This window comes from Kogia breviceps, chromosome X, assembly GCF_026419965.1.
Source record: "Kogia breviceps isolate mKogBre1 chromosome X, mKogBre1 haplotype 1, whole genome shotgun sequence".
In the NCBI taxonomy this organism is placed as follows: domain Eukaryota; kingdom Metazoa; phylum Chordata; class Mammalia; order Artiodactyla; family Physeteridae; genus Kogia; species Kogia breviceps.
Window position 1 is genome coordinate 98,913,343 of NC_081330.1, and position 23,883 is coordinate 98,937,225.

At 37.2% G+C, this 23,883-nt stretch overlaps 1 protein-coding gene across 4 annotated transcripts in view; it reads right to left on the reverse strand.

Moving 5' to 3' along the window:
* Positions 1–23,883, reverse strand: part of USP9X (ubiquitin specific peptidase 9 X-linked) — a 125,511-nt gene that overhangs the window by 80,753 nt on the left and 20,875 nt on the right. For all 4 annotated transcript variants that reach the window (XM_059050698.2, XM_067023978.1, XM_059050697.2 and 1 more), the window contains exons 2-6: positions 12,845–13,098; positions 8,390–8,535; positions 6,097–6,176; positions 3,902–4,014; positions 2,420–2,638 (exon numbers count right to left, since the gene is read on the reverse strand). In XM_059050698.2, the coding sequence (XP_058906681.1) occupies positions 2,420–2,638; positions 3,902–4,014; positions 6,097–6,176; positions 8,390–8,535; positions 12,845–12,940 (654 nt within the window). In that variant the 5' untranslated portion in view covers positions 12,941–13,098. The remainder of the gene's footprint in view (positions 1–2,419; positions 2,639–3,901; positions 4,015–6,096; positions 6,177–8,389; positions 8,536–12,844; positions 13,099–23,883) is intronic.

Genomic DNA, 23,883 nt, shown 5'->3' on the forward strand with positions numbered 1-23,883 from the left:
ATTGTTTGAATTTATTTTTTGTTGTAGTTGTGAATAACTACAAACACCCTAGAAATAAAATAATCTTAAAGCCAAAGAGTGACCTATCCATTAAAAACTAATCCCTGGTTTCTATTTTTTGTTCCTAACTAGAACATGCTGGTTGATGCTTTGTGCTGACTCATGTGAATACACCCAGTTCTCATCTTAGAGGTACCACAATACAATAGTAAGAATTATCTTTCAACCTCTTCTCTAAGGGATAGCAAGTAACTCACAAGTACAGTGCAGCTGGGATAGGCAAATTAAAAAGGACTCAAAAGCTTATATAGATAAAAGAATCAAATGTATCTAAAAAGTCATGTACTTAAGACAACCTTTAATTCCTTGCCTTCTTCTAAAAGGCCACATTTTGGAAGTCACTGAGGGAAGAAAAACAGGAGCGGGGAAAAGGGGCACTTTCTCTACTTAAGTCTTAAGCAAAAATAATTTCTACAACTATTCAAAAACAAACAAAAAGCAGTGTTCAGGACAAAGGGAAAACGCTAAGTAAAAGGTAACTAACTGCTTTAAAGAGACACTATGGTAGTTTTGATATGATTTTTATGAGACTCTAAATCAATTAAATTCTCAAATCAACTACCGTATTTCTATGTTAAGTTCATTATAATGTTTTCCTTTTTATTTGGCCTTAAAAGGTTAAGTCAAAACAATTAAAACTCTGATTCTTACAAAGAAATCTGTTGAGATAAAGTCAAATACAAAAGAATTTACGTCAATTTAATTTTCATAAGGTATTTTAAATAGACAAAACTAAACTACAGGGATTATGGACATGTGCTTGAGTCCAGCTATAAAGAAAAGGAAATGATTTTATTAGTCAGGACATTACTTAACGTTAGGAAGGCCAGAGGGGGCAATGATTGGGAGGGAGTGTGGAAGGGGTCCTCCGGGGAGTGACAATGTACTATTTCTTGACCTGAGTGGGTTACATGGATGCTCATTTTGCAATAAATCATTAAGCTATTTAAAAAAAAAATAAAAAATCTGAGCATTTAATTCACCAGGTCCCTTTTGGCATTCAGCAATTCTAAGAAAGTACATACTTATTATGTATTTTTATTTCTCCAGTAACTGGAATGAGACAATTAGGCTGATATACTCAACAGTTATGTATATATAACACAGTATATATATGTGCACAAAGAATCAGTCTAAAGCTAATCTCATATGTTTTCAGCTGCAATGTACACTTACGCAATTAGGAATACTCAACAAAAGCTAGGCTTCAAAGAAAGATATTTAAAAATGTCTTCAACCAGAAGCCATCCTAAATCAACTTGTTCCCTTTGAGACTCTTACAGATTACTACTGACCTACAGAGCAAAAATTTTAAAAAAATACAGGTATATTCTAGAGACTGCCATTATTTCAATATTAATTTGATTTACTCAAACAAAAAAAAGCCTGAAGTGGCAACAATAGGAACCTTGGGAAATACCAGAAACTCGCAGCTCTAAGTTCAATAAGTTTTGAGGATTTCCACTTTTAACAGAATAAACCAAACTATATATATATATATATATATATATATATATGTATGTGTGTTCAAATTTTCCCATTTAAAAAAAAATAAGATCAACAATATTTAAAAAGTCTTCCTAAATTCTAAAATTTAAAAATTATATATGGTGGATTATTTAATATTTATTAAAAGAAGTACAGTTTAGGGATGTATTTAATGTACATTCTGTTTATGCTGGCATAGAAAATTTACATTGGAGAACTTTTATATTTATGTATACTATATATATTTCATTGATATTTGTAAGTTTTGCTATTTTGCTTTCATTTGTAATTTCTATAGTTTTATGACACATTAGCCAGGCCTTGGTCAAAGAAGTAATCTCCTACTCTACTCTTATTTAAAAGGAAAAATATGCTCTGTTTCATACCAACCCAAATTATGACTATTTCCCAAGAGGCTGGGCAGAAGACAATGGGGGCTAACTACATGGAGAAAGCCAAAAATATTTTTAAATTAAAAAAAAATTTACAAAATAATGCAAAATCCCTTTAAGAGCAACGTGAGGGCTTCCCTGGTGGCGCAGTGGTTGAGAGTCCGCCTGCCGATGCAAGAGACACGGGTTCGTGCCCTGATCCGGGAGGATCCCACATGCCGCGGAGCAACTAAGCCCGTGAGCCATGGCCGCTGCGCCTGCGCGTCCGGAGCCTGTGCTCCGCAATGGGAGAGGCCACAGCAGTGAGAGGCCCGCATACCGCAAAAAAAAAAAAAAAAAAAAAAAAAAAAAAAAAAAAAAAAAAAGAGCAACGTGAAATTACCCTCCTCCATGTTAACAGTAGGTTCAGATCATTTAAAATTCTACAGCAGAGCAAAACAACTGTAATATTTAACTTTGAAAATAACAAACCAACACACTTTTGGTGATCGAGGGTCTGGAGAACGAGCAAAGAGTTCATCTTCAGGCAACTGAACATTTGAGGAAACGGATTCACATGGACGTGTACCATTGTAGATATGGAATTTGCAATGAGGATTTAAGGCCATGGAGAGAAGTTCTAGAAGTGGAAACCAGTCTTGGGACAACTTGGCCACACATAGCTCCACCAGGCGATGAGTATTGTTGATAATACACCTCTGTTATATAAAGAATAATTAATGAAATCAAACCATCCCAAACAGAAATATCTTCTGATCTTGATTAATTATATCTTAATAATGACCTCTCAACTGTGCTATATCATTTGAATTATGTTTAATTTTACTAATACTGGGATCAAATTGATATATCAAAAAAGAAATTAGCATTAACTTTATAATTTATATAGTACCTACTTTCAAAAGCTATTTGTAATGACTTACAAAATGAAGTAGGCACTGCTCTATGTCCCCAGACAAGATGCAAATTACCACTGCTTTCTCTATGCAATTTTCCAACTAGAGGCAACAATTCTAAAATCTAAACAATGTATCATCAAATATCCCAGATGGAGTAGGTTTGCTATCTACGCCTCAGTGCAAAGTCTGGTACCACTCCCAAAGTTTCCATTCTATACTTTAAAAATTTCATGTTGAATTAGAAGATGTTGGTATTTTTATGCTATGGTTATATTTGAGAAATAGTTCAGAGGGCATAACAATATGCCCTGCTTCACAATTTATAACCATATTTCCATATTATAAACAAGAACAGAGACTTGGAGTAATTAGGGTACTTCAATCTAAAAATGCACATTGCTTTTCACTTTTTAAAATCTCTAATCAATGCATAGTGCATTTACCTAGACTGAAGGTATTTGTAGAGATTTGTCTTGGTTTCTGCCAGTCATCTGGGGACACCACCAACCTGAGACCACTTTAAGTTCCCCATTTGATATTTTTTTGTATCACAACTCTGATTTGAATTCAGGCTTCAAAACTGTTTGAATACTGGCTTGTGGTTTAAGTTTTTAAGAGATTTCCACCCCCCTCTACCAGGTGCCAAAGTTGAAATGTGCAGGTTTCTTTCTGTATGTTAAGTTTATTTCTCTGCATTGACCCTTTGTGTCTCAGATAATAGATTCCCCATCTTGGGTGTTTTCCTTCCTCAGTGGTACATAAAGTGAGTGAGTGGTGCATTTCACAACTGTCATATTTTCAGTGAAATATGGTCACTTGTCAAAAGTCACAACGCACTTGAGAACCAAGGAGACAGATTAAACCAATGTTTTCTAACTAAATCTCACACTCATTCTAAATGATCATGCTTCTTTCAACAGAAATTATAATAAAAAGTATTTTTAAAGTTTCTCATTTTAAAATCCTTTAATTAATGGATCAAATATATAACCAAATATACTATAAAAGAAAACACTCATCACCATATAAATCTGATTTTTAAAATTCAAATGAAAGACTCACATGAATTTCAAACTTCCAGCCACTCACTGCCTCGTCTGTAAGGATTTTAGTGAAAGATATTGTTAGCCCATCTCGAAAAAATCGCTGACATGCTTCACTTTTAACATCAAGGCCTAAGAAAAGGAGAGAAAAATTAATGTAAACAAAATATTTCTCTGGTTGTCTTACAATGTCCAATTATATGATAAAAAGTAATAATTGTAAAATATTCAGTAACAGCTAACAAATGCCAACTAGCTTTGGAAAAAAATTCACAGCATTATGTATAAGAGGTCAAAAAGGTAACAGATTCAAAAACAAAAATAATCTTCAATGAATTTCAAAAATACTTAACTGCATAAAAGTACATTAATCCAAGTAATATTAAGATGAATCAAAACTATTTCAAATTATGACACTGGACCAACCTTAAATACAAAATGGTTATATGAGTACCATGTGATAGGGGATTTAAATATTTCACAGTATTTTACTCTCTGACAACAAATCTTCAAATTTTTTAAATGATGTTTCTCGAGGACTTCCCTGGTAGCGCAGTGGTTAAGAATCTGCCTGCCAATGCAGGGGACATGGGTACAAGCCCTGGTCCGGGAAGATCCCACATGCCATGGAGCACCTAAGCTCGTGCGCCACAACTACTGAGCCTGTGCTCTAAAGCCCGCGAGCCACAACTATTGAGCCCACGCACCTAGAGCCAATGCTCCGCAACAAGAGGAGCCAACCCAATGAGAAGCCCGCACACCACAACGATGAGTAGCCCCCGCTTGCCGCAACCAGAGAAAGCCCATGCGCAGCAATGAAGACCCAACTCAGACCAAAATAAATAAAATTAATAAAATTTTTTTAAAATGACGTTTCTCAACTATTTTTAAAATCTCATTTTGGTTGTACATTATCCATTTGACATCAAATACTATTCTACAGAAGAGTTTCATCAATTAAAGATAAATTACCATCTTCCATATCAGTCTCTTCCACTGGCTCAACATCTATGCTTCTTTATATCTTTCTTTTAATTTCACCTGATTTCAGAAAGACAACAGAGCTACATGCCCCCAGACACACAAAATAATCTTTAACTCTTGATGACAAAATGAAAAGCCATTCAATTTGAACATAAGAGTATTATTCGATTTTGGTTGTACAACAGACATGACATTTAAGCCCCAGTACTGTAGTTGAAAAATCTGAACCTTGCCTAAAATTAAAATAAACCATGGTCCCAAAGAAATATGGGGAGGAGGAGGGGATTGCATGTCCAATGAATGTCAATGATATTAAATGAAATACCATTGTGTGTTTTTACCTATCACTGTACAGTCAGGACCTAAAACATGTCTAGGACAGAAGTCTTCAAAAATTTGCTGAATTGATGAATAAACGTGTAAATGAACAAAAGAAATTTGAGTGGTGAAAACAATGGTAATCTGATAATGCATTTTCATAGCTCATTAGATTGGTTTTCTAAGATTAATAAGGTGTAAAGACACGTTCTTTAAATGAAGGAGGGTAATTACTCTAAGACAAAGGAAATTTTACCCTTGCCGTGGAATGAGACAGACTTAAGCAAGGTACTAAAGACAATAATTTTTACAACATTTAATTTCAATTGTGATAATTCCTATTGATAATTAGAACACATCCATGGCTACCCTATTTCAGACACTGAAATGTTATTGTGGTTTATTTTCATCTCCAGTGCCTTAAAAATGAGTAGATATTACAATAGTAGCCCTTTGCTAAGAGAATTCAATTGCACCTAAAGAAAACAAGTCACTGAAAAAAATAATGATTAATTCCAAAATTAAGCTTTTACTTCTAGACAAGAATAACAGCATGACTCCTTTTTATTGGGTTATTTTTTTAAAAAAACACAGGACCTCATCTTTCAGGTCTTTTTTTCTTTTAGAGAAAATCCAAACCTTTTCTGTGTATTACAGAATAATCAACACATAAGCTAGACAGTTTAAATATGAATACATACAAATTTTATGTATAACTTCAGAGAGTTCACAAACATCCTTGAAGGCTATCCAAAGGATATGAACCCTTGCTCTAGGGACAAATCATAAGCCATAGCAAGAAAACTTAGTTAAATGTTCTAGTCTACGAATACACAGAAAAAGTCTTCAGGCATGAAGTGAAACTATTAGCTAGTAGCATACATTATGGAGAGCGTGACCATTTAAACTTACCTTTTTTACTAAGATCAATAGCAGCTTCTAAAAGCACTTCTAATTCCCCTTTCGGCAAAACTGGAACCACCCATCGAGGCCTAAGAGTTTTAATAATATAAAAAGATGTTTATTGGTTGAACACTGAAAGAGGCACTATAAATGAGTTACTAATTACAATTACTCACTTAGCTCACCATGAAAATATTAAAATGAAACTAAAATATTAAAACCACAAGGTTGGCAGAACATCTGCTTTGTGGGACTACGCATCATCTGTTGTCTCTACAAACAAAATTTTTTTAAGGAACTGTCAAACAAAAGATATAGCAATGAGAAAAGGGGGAAAATAAAATTATTTTAATAACACAGAATATAAAACTACTATAATAATCAAGTATCACTAGAATACAAAACTACTGTAATAATCAAGTATCACTTGAATAGATAGATACCTATTGTTAGAGCTCATAGGAAAGTGCTCTTTCAGGATTCAGGCTAAAGGAGACATGATGAGCCTCTTAGTTGTCATCCACTTCCTCACAAAGAAGAAAAAATCTAGGTGGCAAATGACTAATTTCTGCCTCATCGACTTTTCCTGAAGGTTAAGTCAGACGTAGGTCTCCAAGTCTTTATGCCTCCACAGGTACCCTCTTCTCTCAAACAACGATGCAGCATACACCCAGGTGGTGCGTTCTCTGCTCCCAGTGCCGGCGGCCCAACCATCTGAGAGTCCATCCTCTTCCTACCCCTTCATCCCTCACTACCACCCAACTTACCCAAGGCTCCAAAAAACCCCATTTTGATAAAAAGTGCATGACCACATAATCTATTAGAAACAAATGTATACCACCCTTTCTCATTGTTTTTATTTACATAAAAAAACCCATCACTTGTGTTTCTCTCCCCCTGCAGATTTGCTCACATGCAACTTTGCCCTTGAGTGAGCATAAGAAGTACACTTTATCATCAGCAACCGCCAGACAAAAATTGAAAAGCAACAGTACAACTTTTTGCTATGATAACTCTGCTACAGAGAATGGGCAGGGACATTACAACTTTATAAAACTGTTTGTTTGACTAATTCATTATATACCATTATTACAGGCATCTGCCAGAAGAATCACATTTAATGTGTTCTTTCAAATATACCTTAAAAACAATGAGTTAAATATATATTTATTAACAGGAAAAATATTTAAAATAAATGAAGTGAGGAAAACAAGTTATAAAATGATATTAAAGTAAGAATTCCATATTTGTACAGAAAGTAGCACATATGATAATAAACACAAAGACAACCTGGAAGAATGTACACCTTATTGTTAGTAGTAACTTTTGGTTGGGAGGTGTGTATCTACAGAGGAAATTACAAAGAACATTATTGACATAATATATTTCTATGTTTAACAAGATGTACTTACATTATATTACTTATGTAATCAGAATGTTTTTTTTAAAACGCAAAGGGTTTCTATTTCCCCTGACATTATATATGTAATGGTGTTAACTGATGTTTAAAAAGTAAACTTACTAAGGCAAGTAAGTGACTATAAGTGTATTTTCTTTACTTTTCTTTTGGGGGGTTGGAGGGATGTGTCACACCTCCCTAGGACTCACTTGTTGAGCTCAGAGCCTGGTGAAGACCATAGACATGTAGGATCATTCCCTGAAACGCTCTTCCCTTATCTTCTTTAAATCTTTTCCTTCCCATGCACACAAGCTTAAACTTTCACACTCTCAGAGTCTTACTCCAAATAATCAAAGCATGGGGCGGGGAGGTGGGTGTGGGTGAATGTTTGTACTATGAGTATGAAAATGTATACTCTGAACCACTCCCCTGAGATGAAGATCAGGAGAAACAAATAGCTGAGATGGTTAAATGTCTCAAACTAATCAAGGGTTCACAAGGGGGCAGGCTCTGAGGAACTCAATCTTCTTATGACCTGGTTTACCTCAGGGCCATGCAAAAAGTATTAAAGTCATCCAGTAACCCACATGCCAATAAGAAAAAAAAAAAAGGGAAATCACACATACAGTTCTACTTCAATAACACACCAGCTAGGGTGATCATCCTTAATCTGAACACTTTATTGACACTGTTACTTCCTTTCATTTTTTAAATCCATTAAGAACCATGGGTTGCAAAGTACTTGGCAATGACTAAGATGTTAAGGCTATTTAAGGAGGCAGTATGGTTACTGGGATATTCCTATCCACTCTTTCTCTTTTCTTAGTACTAATCACTGTGCTGAAATACTTTTGTTTTTCCTGTGTATGACACACATTAAAAAGCAAAACAAAATCAACTCACCTATTGATCATGTCATCCAACTTTGCCAGGTCAGTATGCGGAAATGCAGGTTCCTCATCTTCAAGCTGTGGTGGGGCATCAACTTGACCTTGTTCATCTGGGGGAGTTGCCGGGGAATTTTCATTGGAAGAATCAGGCGATGAAGTCTTAATTAAATTCAAACACCAACACAGATTAGGGAGAAATAATGTAAACTTTTAAAGAAGATATGATCATTGTAAGTTTATGATGTTTCAGGCAGTCTCTGTGCTACTATGCTTTAAAATAATTTCATTTAATCCTCAACAGCCTAAGGAAGTATTCTTCTGCCACTTAACAGATGAAAAAACAAACTCAGACAATAAGTAATGAGCCCTAGGTCACATAGCTCCGATTCTGTAGTCAGGATCTGAATCCAGGTCTAATTCTAAAGTTTGAGTTCTTATTCACAGTGTATATTGCTTCTCTGCCTACATTTCCCATTATATGAGCCCTTCATGATAGAAATTATTGTACACATTTTACAGATTAAAAAGTTTCTGACATAATATTTATTTTTCATTCTGAAGAGAAAAAATAAATTTTATTCCACAATTCCCCTAGTCTCCAACTATTATCCAAACAATTATTAAAACTTCATTGTGGTTTCTAAATAAGTCACATCATTTTCAACTAATAAGGCTAATTTTATTCTTTCATTCTTCATTCTTATTGCTTCTTTTTCTTTCCCCCCATACTTTAGCTGTGTACAATATTTCCACAATTAAGTGAATGAACTTTTATGACCCTTATTAATTTTGAAAGCAGACGGTATTTTTCTCTTTCAAATTGAGACTAATCTAAATTTTAAGCTGACTTTTACTGGTATATTCTTGAATTTTCTACCTACCGTAGGTTGATGGCCCTTTTAAAGAAGTCCCCTTTCCCTAACATTTTAGCATTTATTGAACAGATGCATAAATAAGTACTTGTATTGAAGACAGGTGGGTATATCACCATTAATATATTCTACTTACAAAGTTTATATATGAAATCAGAGCCAATTTGCAAGTAAATAGCAAACTTTTACTTAACATGGCGAACACTACGCAGGTGCTATAGGGCTAGTTTCAAGGCAACAATCTATAGAACAGAATTCAAGTTTTAGAAGCCCAATAGAAATATTTGCATTTCAAGTATGTAACTTAGGAAGTCTGTTTCATTACTTTTTAAAAAGGCCCATTTCCCCTGGTATATATGTATTATATACATGCTCACAGAAATCCTAAAGACAAAAATAACAATTAAGATACCCACAATACCACACCAAGAGATAAGCACCAATGACATTTTCAATTATTTTCTTGCAATTTTTCTTCTATGTGACCCCCCAAAAACTCCTGTCTATATATATGTATACATTTTCAATAAAATTGGGATTACACTTGCTTAAGTCTGTGTCCTTTTCCATTCAACATTTGAGTATTTTCCCACATCATAAACAATCTTTTTTTAAGAGCTGATTATTGGCCACATAGTATTAAAATTAATTAAAATTAAGGGACATTTAGCATTCTGCAATTTTTATTGCTAACATAAAACAAAACTATACTGAATCTTTTATATATAAATCTTTGTGTTGAACTTCAATTTTTCCTTAGGACAGAACCCTGGAAATATAATTACTACAACAACAGTATAAATTATTTTTTTAGGGCTACTGACATATATTTTACTAAATTCCATTCCAGAAAGTCTGCACCCTCCCATGAACATCTCCCAAGAGTGTTCATCCCATAGGGCCTTTGCCAAGGCTGTTTCATTTATCACTGAGCTTTACTATTATATATTCTAGAGCCTAAAATTCTCTCCTATGGGAACGCCCTTTTAAAAACTATTATAGGGCTTTCCTGGTGGCGCAGTGGTTGAGAGTCTGCCTGCTGATGTAGGGGACGGGGGTTCGTGCCCCCGGTCTGGGAAGATCCCACATGCCATGGAGCAGCTAGGCTGGGCCTGTGAGCCATGGCCGCTGGGCCTGCACGTCCGGAGCCTGTGCCCCGCAATGGGAGAGGCCACAACAGTGAGAGGCCTGCATACCGCAAAAACAAAACAAAACAAAACAAAACAAAACAAAAAACAAACAAAAAAAACTATTATAGATTAAGTGAAAAATTTGATTGCTTTTAGAAATTCCCTTTATGCCAATATGAAAAAAAAGCATTTTCAGAGTAAGCTGTAAGCTGGGTAGTGATTAATGCTATGGTTGCTTCCTCTTGGTCCAGTAAGTGTCAAATCTTCTGAAATAACTAAAATCCTAACATTAAAAAGTAGAGAATAAGAAAGTGAAAGAGGGATTCTACAGATAGTTAAGAATGCAATTTGTGGGAATTCCCTGGCGGTCCAGTGGTTAGGACTCTGTGCTCTCACTGAGGGCCCGGGTTCAATCCCTGGTTGGGGAACTAAGTTCCCACAAGCCGAGTGGCATGCCCCCCTCCCAAAGAATGCAATTTGTTTGTTCTTTTTGTTTTAATTATCATTCATCCTCAAAAATGTAAAGTGCTATTTAAAGGAAGAGGACATAATGCAGATAAATAATATTAAGCTGAGTATCACAAACCCAAGAGCTCTTAGAATTATCAAGTACACCTTAAAATAAAAGTAAGGTTAGAGGTTTAATTTCTGTCTAAAGCCATGCAAACCACAAACACTGCAAAAGAAGTTGAAAGTCCATGCACGATGCAGGTATGAAACAGAAAAGAGAGAGCAAAAGATACTGGAACTCAAGCTACAAGCTCCTGGTTTAAAAATATAAATCTCTGGCATCCAGCACAAACTTTAGACTATGTTTAAAGAAACATGAGTACTGGCTAACAAATTTATGATACAGGAAAGACTTAACTCTGTCCAAGACTTGTGACCATATACTTAAGTATTACATGTCCTAAAAGTGGGAACTGGAGAGGAAAAGGAATGAAGTTGACATTTATTTGGGAAAAAAAAACATTAAAACCTGACCTGCTCACTTCTCTAAAATGGCAGAGGGAGGGGATGAAAGGGGGGACAGGGGGAGGGAGGGGAAGTACACCAGCACACGCGCGCACACACACACGCAGCTCTTTCCTATCATACCTGTAATAGAGAGAATACGTAATCTATGATAGCTGGACAATAAGAACTTAACCACAAATGACAAATATAAGTACTCTACAATAACAGTACTTTTGCCTAAAAACTTATCCATACAGAATTCTACACAAACATGTGCCAACTGTAAGCAGCAAGTCTGTGATTCACATGCATGCACCTCAGCTACAAATTCACCTCTAAGTGCTGTTTGAGCTGCATATCACAAGTTTTAATGTTTGTCTTATTTGGTTTAATATGTCCCAGTATAAAATTGCATACAATAGAAGGCTGAAAACTAATTATCTAAACTTACATTTCAAGAAATGAGAAAAAGAGCAGCAATCCAAACCCAAAAGAAGTAAAGTGAACAAGAAATAAGAGTTAAAAGCATGTTAAGTGGGAAGGGCGGAGAGAGTTAAAGCCAAAAATTAGTTTGGGGGAAGGTTTGATGAAATTGATAAATCCTTTAGGAAAGAGTAATCAGGAGAGAGAACACAAATTATCAGTATCAGAGATGAAAAAGGAGATGTTACCACAGACCCTAAGGCATTAAAAAGATAATAAAAAAGCATATTATAAAGTTTTACTCCAATAATTTGACAATCTAGATAAAGTGGACAAATTCCTTGTAAAACACATTACCAAAAGCCACAAGAAAAAAAAAATCAGAAAATTCCCCTATTTAAAAAAAAAGTTGGATCTGCAATTACAACCTTTCCACAAATAAAGCCCCAGGCCAGATGGTTTCACCAGTAAAATGTAAATAATTAATGAAGAAATAACTGAAGTCTTACACAAATTCATCCAGATAATAGAAGAAAGAATATTATGAGTTTTGAGGCCAGCATAAAAATCTAGATACCAAAATCTATTTTAACTCTTTGCAAACATTATTTCATTTGATCCTCTTAATGATCCTACGAAGTAGTTATACTACTGTTATCCTTATTTATAGCTAAAAAACTGAGGTGTAAAGGTCATATAATTTACCCAAAGTCATAAAGCTAGCATGGTGCAAAGCTAAAATTTGAACACAAACAATATGACTTGAGTCCATACTCTAACCATAGGCTACATGAAATGATTTAATGCTTTGCTCTGGAACTGACACAGGGCTTAAATACTTGATTTTAATGATTACTGATAGTTTAAGACACCAGGAAAAAAAAAAAGAGGGGGGGGGAACCTGCATACCCAAGCATCACCATCTACAGGACTTGAGTTTCTTGTTACTGTGTAAGACCTATGTTTATATTTCTTAAAATAACAGTTTTATGGTTACTTCACAAATTATTCAGAACATGCTCCATTATTTAATATCCCATAATAGACACACCAATGTAGCTTTAACTAGTATCTTAAACATCCTACCTGATTCTGTTGGAGGGGGGGTTGAGTCTGTCCATCAGGAGCCTGGCCCTGGCTGTCATTCCCTCCTACTGGAGAGCCACGAGTCGTGGCTGTCATACTCGACACAGGGCAGATCTTTGCAATTTTGTCTGCTTATGTAGTTGTCTTGAAAAAAGAAATTATAGTCCACTTATACAAGATGAAGTACCAGCATTTGTCAGTCTTAAAAAGCTCCAATTCAAGAATAAACCATCTTGCAGAGACCATTGCATAACCTACAAGTAGAAGAAAAAAAGCACATTGTTTTAGACATAAAAAACATGAACTAAGGAATTGTTCGAATTTAATATTACCAGTGAATCTAGTCAGGAGAAAGTGGCTATATAAATGAGAGAGAGGACAAAGCTGAAAAGCTCAAGTTTCATTAACACTATATTTAACTTAATAAACTGATAACAGTACATCAGTAGTTATGTCAAGAAAACATACAAGTATAGCCTTATAATATTTCAGTTTCTTCCTGGGATTCCAAAGACATTATCAAGGTATTCACTTAGTTGTCATTTCGATTCAATTATGGAGTGGCAAAACTGTCTTCAATTTGCTAATGCCTTGAATATACACATTCCTACAATGTATTTAAGACATAAACCAAGTACTAAAGTCTGATTGTTAACTGTATACTACTCCTCCAAAACGACCTATTTGTGAAATGACCTTGACTCTCCCCTTTTGGGAAGGTTTTGGCCACAGGCACTCCCAGAGCTGTGACAGGGCTACAGACCCAAACTGTTTAACAATGGAATTCCTCTTTGCAGAAACCTAGCAAAGGTGTATAGAGGAATACCACCAAACCTTCAATTCTATATTCTTAGCTGTGTAGTAAAATCATCCAAAGTGCTTTTAAAAACACCGACGTCCAAACCCCTCTCCAGATTGAATAAATTACAATATTCGGGAGTTAAGCCTAGGCATCAGTACTTTTCAAAAAATCTCCCCCATGACTGATTCTAATGTACCACGAGATTGAGAACCTCAGCTGACTGATTTATAGATATTTGGTTATAAGGCAACCACACTTCCATTTAGTCCATAGTATTTACTTCAAGCTTAAATATAATCACTTAACCCAGAGATGGCGTTCTAACAAGATTTTGTTTCACTTATCAAATTGGCATAATAAAAAGCTTAAGACTGATAACATCGGGTACTGGGGAGGCTAAAAACAGAAAAATCTTTAATACATAAAGTGGAAAAACAATTAAAAGATAACATGGTTGAACAGCCCCCCTTTCACTTTTGTTTTCCACTTTTATACAACCTACATACACTCACAAAAAAATTTATGTGAAGTAGACAATTTTAAAACCCAGAAAAACCCACCTATCATTTTCTTCAGCCACTTTGGGTTTTTTTTTTCTTACCACTCAAAATATCAGCTAACCAATTCAACTTCATTCTCTCTACTTCAAAATTTTGCTCCAATCTCTTTCTTTTGATCCCACTGCTCATGATCCCCAATGAATGATGCTCCCTCAATCTTTTCCCCGAAACCTTGTTCTTAGCCTATAAATATGCTTGAATCTTTGTTACTGAAATGAAAAATCACCAACCTCTGTCCTTCCCTTTCCCCCCACATCTTAAAAAGAATGCCTCTGCTTCTCCCTTCCCTTTCACTTCTTCCACTCTCTCTCATCATCTAGCTGTATCTAAGCTATCAAAACTGTTTTAAGCCACTGGGTCTTAACTGAGGTCTATGGATGGGTTTGAGGATTAACTCCCCTAAAATTACATGCAAAGCTTTGTAAATATGTACATTTGGGGGTGGGGGAGGTCTGGTTCACAGATCATCAATGCTCTACTAATTGACAATTAACTGATAATCAAATGACTGCCCCTTGCCGTTCACCCTGTTTGCCCTCTTCTCAGCGTTAGCCACAACTGGCTGCCACTACCCCCACCTCCCTTCTTGAAGCTCTGAGCTTTCTTGGCTTATACAATCCTGGACTCAAATTTCCTTTCCTTTCTACTTCTTTTCAAAGGGGAGGGTAGAGAATAGTGGTAATAGTGATATCAGTGACAAATACAGTTTTCGACACTGAAACAGAGGTGAAAACATCCACTAGACAATTGACTCTAGAAGTAAGGAATTGAAGGAGAACTTGGGGGTCTTGAACAGAACACTAATGTTCACAAGAGTGGGAGATGGATTCATTAGCATCATCTGGGAGCCCCCCGAATACACACCTCCTTCTGAAAGTGAGGGGGGATCACAAACTTGGGGGGTGGGAAGAAATAGCATAATATATTCCCAAGTGTCGAGCAAGTTGGGGAGGGGGGACGAACCCTGAGGCACACCAACATTAAAGTGGTGTTTTTAAGGTAAATCCTTACACTTTACATAGAACGTGGCACTTTCCTATAAATTAGAAAACCACAGCTCTAAGAGGTGACTTGACCAAAGCACAGATAGTTAGTAAGTCTGAAAAATTAATTCTATTACTTTGTCCACTAAACCAATGCTATCGCTCTTCAAAAACTATTTCCGGGAAGCAACCCAAGGATGAATGGATAAACAACATTTGGTATATACATACAATGTAATAGTATTTAGTGTTAAAAAGGAAGGAAATTCTGACTTGGATGAACCTTGAGGATGTAATGCTAAGTGAAATAAACCAGTCACCAAGGGGCAAATATTCCATGACTCCACTTATATGAGGTACCTACAGTCAGAGAAGGAAAGTAGAAGGGTGGTTACCAGGGATTGAGAAGAGCAGGAAATGGGGAATTATTGTTTAATGGGTACAGAGTTGCAGTTTGGGAAGATGAAAAGTTCTGGCGATGGATGGTGGTGATGGTTGCACAATGTTAATGCACTTAATGCCACTGAACTACACTTAATAATGGTTAAATGTGTAAATTGTTTATATATTTTTCCCACAATAAAAAAAACATACACACACATGGCACTAACTGCTCTCTTGCTTTGCACTCCTTTAACATTAGATTATTTGAGTTAAAACATCTTAAAATTATATTCTCGTGTTGTTTTGTTTATGCTCAACATTGTTCAATCTATATACATCCCAATAACTCCATCCATAGACAAATCAAAAATATCTGGCAAAAGTCAGAGGACAAATTATTCTAGACAAAAGCATTTTGTGGATAACTAAGGGACTGTCCCTTTCAACAAAATAACATTAAAGTAAATGGAAAAGGTGGCAGGGCAGTCTGAATGAAACCTCTCCCCAAACAAAATACCTTTCTCTCAGACCACAGAACTAAATCACCTTCTGCTTCTTGCAAAGTATTCCACTGGCAAAGCCTCAAGCTGCTTGCCATCCCTATCCCTTATATACTCTCACCTTTCTGTCTCTTGGTTTCTCAGTTTCTTCTACCTCTAAGTTCTCCATATTTCTAGATTTCCAACGCTGCTGGGCAGGTACAGCAGGTCTCAGCATAGCATACTCTGCTCTATTCTGCTGTTTTTAACAGCCATCTCTCTACCATCACATAAGAATTGGATACTTTTTCTTTTATGTGCTAGGCTGAGAGATCAAGAGCAAGACAGAGGAATAAAAATAACTTCTGGAGCTTCCCTGGTGGCGCAGTGGTTAAGAGTCCACCTGCCGATGCAGGGGACACAGGTTCGTGCCCCGGTCCGGGAGGATCCCACATGCCACAGAGCGGCTGGGCCCGTGAGCCATGGCCGCTGAGCCTGCGCTCCGCAACGGGAGAGGCCACAGCAGTGAGAGGCCCGCGTACCGGAAAAAACAAACAAACAAACAAAACTTCTGGATTCAAACATAACTCTTGTTCAAAATCCCACCTCTGCCACTTACAAGCTGCCCTATCTTTTTTTTGCGGTACGCGGGCCTCTCACTGCTGTGGCCTCTCCCGTTGCGGAGCACGGGCTCCGGACGCGCAGGCTCAGCGGCCATGGCTCACGGGCCCAGCCTCTCCGCGGCATGTGGGAACTTCCGGACCGGGGCACGAACCTGTGCCCCCTGCATCGGCAGGTGGACTCTTAACCGCTGTGCCACCAGGGAAGCCCAAGCTGGCCTATCTTAAAGGCCAGTAACAACTACTCTCACTAATTTTCCAGGTCTTTAAAACTGAAACAATGCTACCAACAAAAATGCCATGAGGGGACTTCCCTGGCAGTCCAGTGGTTAAGCCTCCAAGCTCCCAATGCAGGGGGCACGGGTTCGATCCCTTGCTGGGGAACTAAGATCCCACGTGCCACACAGTGCAGCCAAAAAACAAAAACAGAAGTTAAAATGGTAAATTTTACATTATGTACATTTTACCACCCAAAAAAGGGGAGAACAGATAACAAGTGTTGGCAGGAACGTGGAGAAAGTGGGACCTTCATACACTGTTAGCAAGAATGCAAAATGGTACAGCCCCTTTGAAAAACAGTTTGGCAATTTCTCAAAAATTTAAACATAGAATTAACAAATGACCCAGTCATTCCACTCCTATGTATATATTCAAGAGAAATAACATACGTCCACACCAAAAACATGTACACAAATGTTTATAGCAGCACTAATCATACTAGCCAAAATGTGGAAACAACCCAAATGCCCATCAACCAACGAATGAACAAAATGTGGTGTATCCATACAAAAGAATATTTTTCAGTCATAAAAAGAAATACAGTTCTGATACATGCTACAACATGGATAAGCCTTGAAAACACCGTGCTAAGTGAATTAAACCAGATACAAAAGGACAAATACTGTATGCTTCCACTTATATGAATATCTAGAATAGGCAAATTCATAGACAGAAAGTAGAGGTTACCAGGGGCTGGGGGAAAAGGAAGATGAAGAATTACTGGATAACGGTTACAAAATTTCTGCTTGGGATGATGAACAAGTTTTGGAAATAGTTGTGATGGTTGTACAACATTGTGAATGTAAATAATGCCACTGAATTGTACACTTAAAATGGTTAAAGTAGCAAGTTTTGTGATATATATATATTTCAACACAATTTTTAAAAATTATTGATAGGACAAAAAACATTGTACACTTTAAATGGATGAACTGTATGGTATGTGAATGTCTCAATAAATCTGTTAAAAGAATATTAACAAAAAACATAGTGGAAAAATGATTAAAAGGAATTAAAATACATTAGAAAACATTCACTTAAGGCAAAAGAAATCAGTAAAGGAAGAAGGAACAAAACAGCCATAAGATATAGAAAACAAAGTAAAATGGCAAATGTAAATCCACCTATATCAATAATGACATTAAACGTGAATGGCTCATAAAATCCAATCAAAACACAGAAATAGACTGGACTTAAAAAGAAAGATCCAGGGACTTCCCCGGTGGTCTAGAGGGTAAGGCTCTGCATTCCCAATGCAGGGGGGGCCTGGGTTCAACCCCTGGTGGGGGAACTAGATCCTGCATGCATGCCACAACTAAGAGTCCGTATGCCACAACTAAAAGAAGATCCCGCATGCCACAGCTAAGACCCAGTGTAGCCAAAATAAATAAATTTTTTTAAAAAAAAGAAAAAAAGAAAGATCCAACCACATGCTGTCAATTGGAGACAGATTTTGGATTCAAGGATATAAACTGGTTGAAAGTAAAAGGATGGAAAATTATCCATCATGCAAAACAGCAACCATAAGAAAGCTGGAGTGGCTATATGTTTATCAGAAAAAAAAAAAAGACTGTAAGACAAAAAATATTACTAAAGATAAAGAAGAACATTTTACAATAATAAAAGGGTCCATTCATCAAGAAAATATGACAATCATATATGCAACCTAACAGAGCCTCAAAACATATGAAGCAAAAAATGACAGAGGAGCAAGAAACAGACAATCCAACAATAATAGTTAAAAGATTTCAGGGCCTTCCCTGGCAGTCCAGTGGTTAAGACTCTGCACTCCCACTGCAGGGGGCGCGGGTTCAATCCCTGGTTGGGGAACTAAGATCCCACATGCTGCACGGTACGGGCCAAAAAAAAGAGAAGACTTCAACTCTCCACTTTCGATAATGGACAGAACTAAGCAGAAGATCACCAAGTAAACAGAAAACTGTAACAACTAAACACCAACTAGATCATAAAGACATCTATAGAACACTCTACCCAACAGCAAGAATATACAGTCTTCTTGAGTACACATGAACATCCTCCAGGACTGACGATATGCTAGGCTGTAAATTAAGTCTCAATAAACTTAAGGGATTGAAAGTTAAGTATATTCTCTGAACACAGTGGAATGAAATTAGAATTCATCCAAAGGATATTTCACAAGCATGTGAAAATTAAATAGATTTATTTTGCCATGGTAATCATTTAAATCACTTACTAGCTCCTCAGTTGATTTTCCTGGTATAAAATCCCACCATCTACAAATAATAAAAATTCTGAATTCTCCTTAAAGATAAAACTAAGGTAAGATGTTGTCACTGAAATATACCGTAACACTATTTCTTTCCTTGCTTAATGTTAAAAACTTCGGCACACAAAAAGGTTAGACTAAAACAGCTGCACAGCACTTAAGAAACAAAACAAGTCCTCACAATCACTATTTTTAAAAACTGTCCAGCCCTACAAACAACAGGCATCCAAACATATTCACCCAAAACATCAATGAAAACTTAGGAAGTGATGGAAACATCAATAGTCATAAGTACAATCTATATTCAATCTATTTCAAATCAATGATACGAAGAGATGGGAAGGGGAAGAGAAATGAGGAAAACAGTAGAGAATTACAGTAGAAAAAGAACGAACCAAAAAGGAAATGAGAGAAGCAACGAGGAGCGACAAACAGTTAACATTTATTGAGCAGTCACCATGTGCCAGGTATTATTTAAAAGTTTTGATCTATTAACTCACTTAATACTCAATCTCAAGAGGTAAGTTCTCATTATTACCATTTTTACAGACAAAAAACTGAGGTACATAAAGATAATCTGACTAAAATGAAATAACTAATAGGGGACAAAGCTAGCAAATCAAATTTCAAATCTAGATACCTTGGTACCAACAGTTCTGCTTATCCCCTTGCTATGCTACATTGCTCTTTCTATTTCAGTGCTATAGGAGGAGAGACCATAGAGGGGAGAAACAGAGGTAGTTCATCAATCCTATTAAGTGTGTTAGTCAACCACTCTTGTTAAAGATCTCAAACTTATTTTGCCAGAAGCAGTGTGGTATACAAAAGCAATTTTCTAACCAGAAATATATGAACTTAAATTTCTACTCTAGTACTTAACTGTGTGACCTTAGGCCAAGTTCCCAAAACTCTTTGGGACTCAGTCTCCTCACCTGAGGATACAAGGCTATGGTTGTTGATGATTAAATGAGGTAATGATTATCTTTAAATATCAGACAGAGCTGTCCAGTTAAGTATTAGTTCTCTTTCCTCTCAAATAACATTCCACTGGAGGGGAGACACTTTAAAGACAACTATTTGTAATTTAGTACTGAGGATGGAACATGTGTGAGGGTTTTTGAGTGAAAAAAGACTTGGTAAATATGAAGTCTGTTCTGCTACATAACATGTACAGGCATACCATGGAGATACCATGGGTTCAGTTCCAGACTACCACAATAAGGCAAATATCACAAAGCGAGTCACACGAAGTTTCTGGTTTCCCAGTACACATAAAAATTATGTTTATAGTATACTGTAGTCTATTAAGTGTGCAACAGTATCATGTCTAAAAACACAATGTACATACCTTAATTCAAAAATACTGCTAAAAATGCTAACCATCACTTTAGCCTTCAGCAAGTCATAATCTTCTTGCAACAGTAACAAAGATCACTGATCACAGATAACTAACTGTAACAAATATAATAATGAAAAAGCTTCAAATACTGTGAGAATTACCAAAGTGTGACAGAGACACAAAGTGAGCAAATGATGTTGGAAAAATGGCACCAACAGACTTGCTCGATGCAAGGTGGCCACAAACCTTCAATTTGCAAAAAACACATTATCTGCCAAGAGCATTAAGAGAAACGCAATAAAGTAAGGTATACCTGTAGTTTTGTAATGGTATTTAGCTCACTGGCAAACAAACAAAAAAAATGGCTAGCTCACTGGCCAGTCAACACACCTGCAAATCATGTTACTTCATAAGCAATTTCCCCCTCAACACATTAATGTTTTGCACCAAGTAACAGCAGCTGAATGCAGTATGAGGGTTGAGGATAAAGGTCTGGATCAGACAGCCATCACCCTACATTTTTCTTGCCTCAGTCTGGCCGCATGCTCTGTCTTGTAAGTATGTATACTGTTCCTCCTGACCTCTGTGCATTTTAATTTTATTTCAGCCTTGTGTCCCTAACTCAGTAACCTCAACCATTCCCTATATGGAAAGGTTCTATTAGGTTACCTTAAAAAAAGAAGAAAAAAAAAAGTCCTATTTTACCATAGTTTGTCAGGAGTTTAGGATATTTTAAACTGTGTTTATTTTATTGAAATTCTTATTGTTTTTGTTAGTGCTCTAATTACAAAGTTACATAGCTTCTGAGTGATCAGTTTGCTCTCAATCCTGTTTCCCCCATAAGCCCTGTTACTTTTTGGTGCATGATTTTTGCAGAACATGAGGCTTTTCAGCAATTGTAATATAACAGATATACCTATAACAGATCATACTTAATCTCCAAGTATCTTCTTCTCTCTTTCAAGGTGGCTAATACCTTCAGAGATTGCTGGGAAGCTTTAATGGAAGAATGTATGTGAAGTGCCACGTACACAGAAGGCACATAACAAATAGTAGATGCTCTAACAAGTGCTGGTTATTTCTCCCTTGAAATGCTAATTAGATTACTATGTACGCCCGACAATTCTTATTCCCAGGCACCCTAAGAATATGATCTCCAAATCAGTCCAGAGGAAAAGTATTCTCCCAATTATAAATTACCAGGATTCTAAGCTCCTGACATACATATTATACTTGCACAGGTTTAACTTTAAAATGAATGAACAGCCTCAATAGTTTTATTATTATAGCTGCTTTTATTATTCTGTTACATTAACACAGAATCCTACAATATCTCAAAAGTTTGCCCTACTTTTTAAAAAGTTTCAACTCAAATCTTACCATCTGTAAGACAATTCACAGCACAGCATTTGTATCAGAATTTGTGCTGGCTCTAAAGAAAACGTGACAATAGGAAGACTAAAGAAACCAGTAGGGACTTCCCTGGTGGCGCAGTGGTTAAAAATCCACCTGCCAATGCAGGGGACACGGGTTCGAGCCCTGCTCCGGGAAGATCCCACATGCCATGGAGCAACTAATAAGCCCGTGCACCACAACTACTGAGCCTGCACTCTAGAGCCCGGGAGCCACAACTACTGAAGCCTGCGCACCTAGAGCCCATGCTCTGCAATGAGAAGCCACAGCAATGAGAAGGCCGTGCACCGCAACAAAAAGTAGCCCCCACTCGCCGCAACTAGAGAAAGCCCGTGCACAGACCCAACGCAGCCAAAATTAAATAAATTTTAAAAATAAAAAGAGGGCTTCCCTGGTGGCGCAGTGGTTGAGAATCCGTCTGCTGATGCAGGGGACATGGGTTCGTGCCCCGGTGCGGGAAGATCCCACATGCCGCGAAGCAGCTGGGCCCGTGAGCCATGGCCGCTGGGCCTGCGCATCCGGAGCCTGTGCTGCGCAACGGGAGAGGCCACAACAGCAAGAGGCCCGCGTACCACAAAATAAATAAATAAATAAAATAAAAAGAAACCAGTAACAAAGAGACATCAAAATTATGCAGTGCTACACAGTAAGTAAACTAATTATCTGTTGAGTAAAAGAATGGACAAATGGGGCTTCCCTGGTGGTGCAGTGGTTGAGAGTCCGCCTGCCAATGCATGGGACACGGGTTCGTGCCCCGGTCCAGGAAGATCCCACATACCGCGGAGCGGATGGGCCCGTGAGCCATGGCCGCTGAGCCTGCGCATCCGGAGCCTGTGCTCCGCGACGACAGAGGCCACAACAGTGAGAGGCCCGCATACCGCAAAAAAAAGAATGGACAAATGAACCACCCTTTTAGGTAGAAATATATTTTTCATTCAATAAATAGGAAAATAACCTGGTAAATATGGAATTGGAGTCCTGGCTCCAGTCATATGACTCCAAGCACCAGGTTTCTATCAACAATATACTACGCTGGCTCAAGTTTGCCAAATCTGGTTCTGCCTTAACAGCATTTTTTTTTTTTTTTTGGCGGTATGCGGGCCTCTCACTGTCGTGGCCTCTCCCGTTGCGGAGCACAGGCTCCGGACGCGCAGGCCCAGCAGCCATGGCTCACGGGCCCAGCCGCTCCGCGGCATGTGGGATCCTCCCACATTCACTGGGGCATGAACCCGCATCCCCTGCATCGGCAGGCGGACTCTCAACCACTGCGCCACCAGGGAAGCCCAACAGCATTTTTAAAAATTAAATTATTTTCTATTTTAATGGTGCTTAAATATGTGCATAAATGAAATCAGAATTCAACTCCTTATGCTTATTGCTCTTCTACAAAATAAATTTGCAAACTAAATACAAACAAAACTATTAATATTAATAATATGTGACAGATGGGAGCATACTGCTGACTGCTAAGGCATAGGTTCCTTTGAGTTTTGCACAACTATCCTATTATCATGTACCATGTGGGAAACACAGCTTTCCTACTTGAATTACTACATCACTCTGTACACATGGTTTGCCATAACATCATTTTTCCTTCACACCAACACATCATTTATGTGGTAAGTCCGCTTCTGTTGCTTTCATCTGACAAATTAAATTGTACAACAGCATCAACGTGTTAAAAGCACAAAGCTAACGTCAGTGGCTGAAACGGTGTGGCGGTTCCTGATTATGAGACGATCACCCAGGTACTCAAAAACACATGTACTAACGTTTAAGAATATCATTAAAATGAAGACTTGTTTTAAAAGCAAAATACTTGTTCTAACTTGAGCACAAAAAGGGCACCAAAGAGATACTTTGAAGGCTAGAACCTTGCAGGGAATCAGGGAGAGGTGTTCAAAGACTATTAAGATTTGGAAATTAACTGCT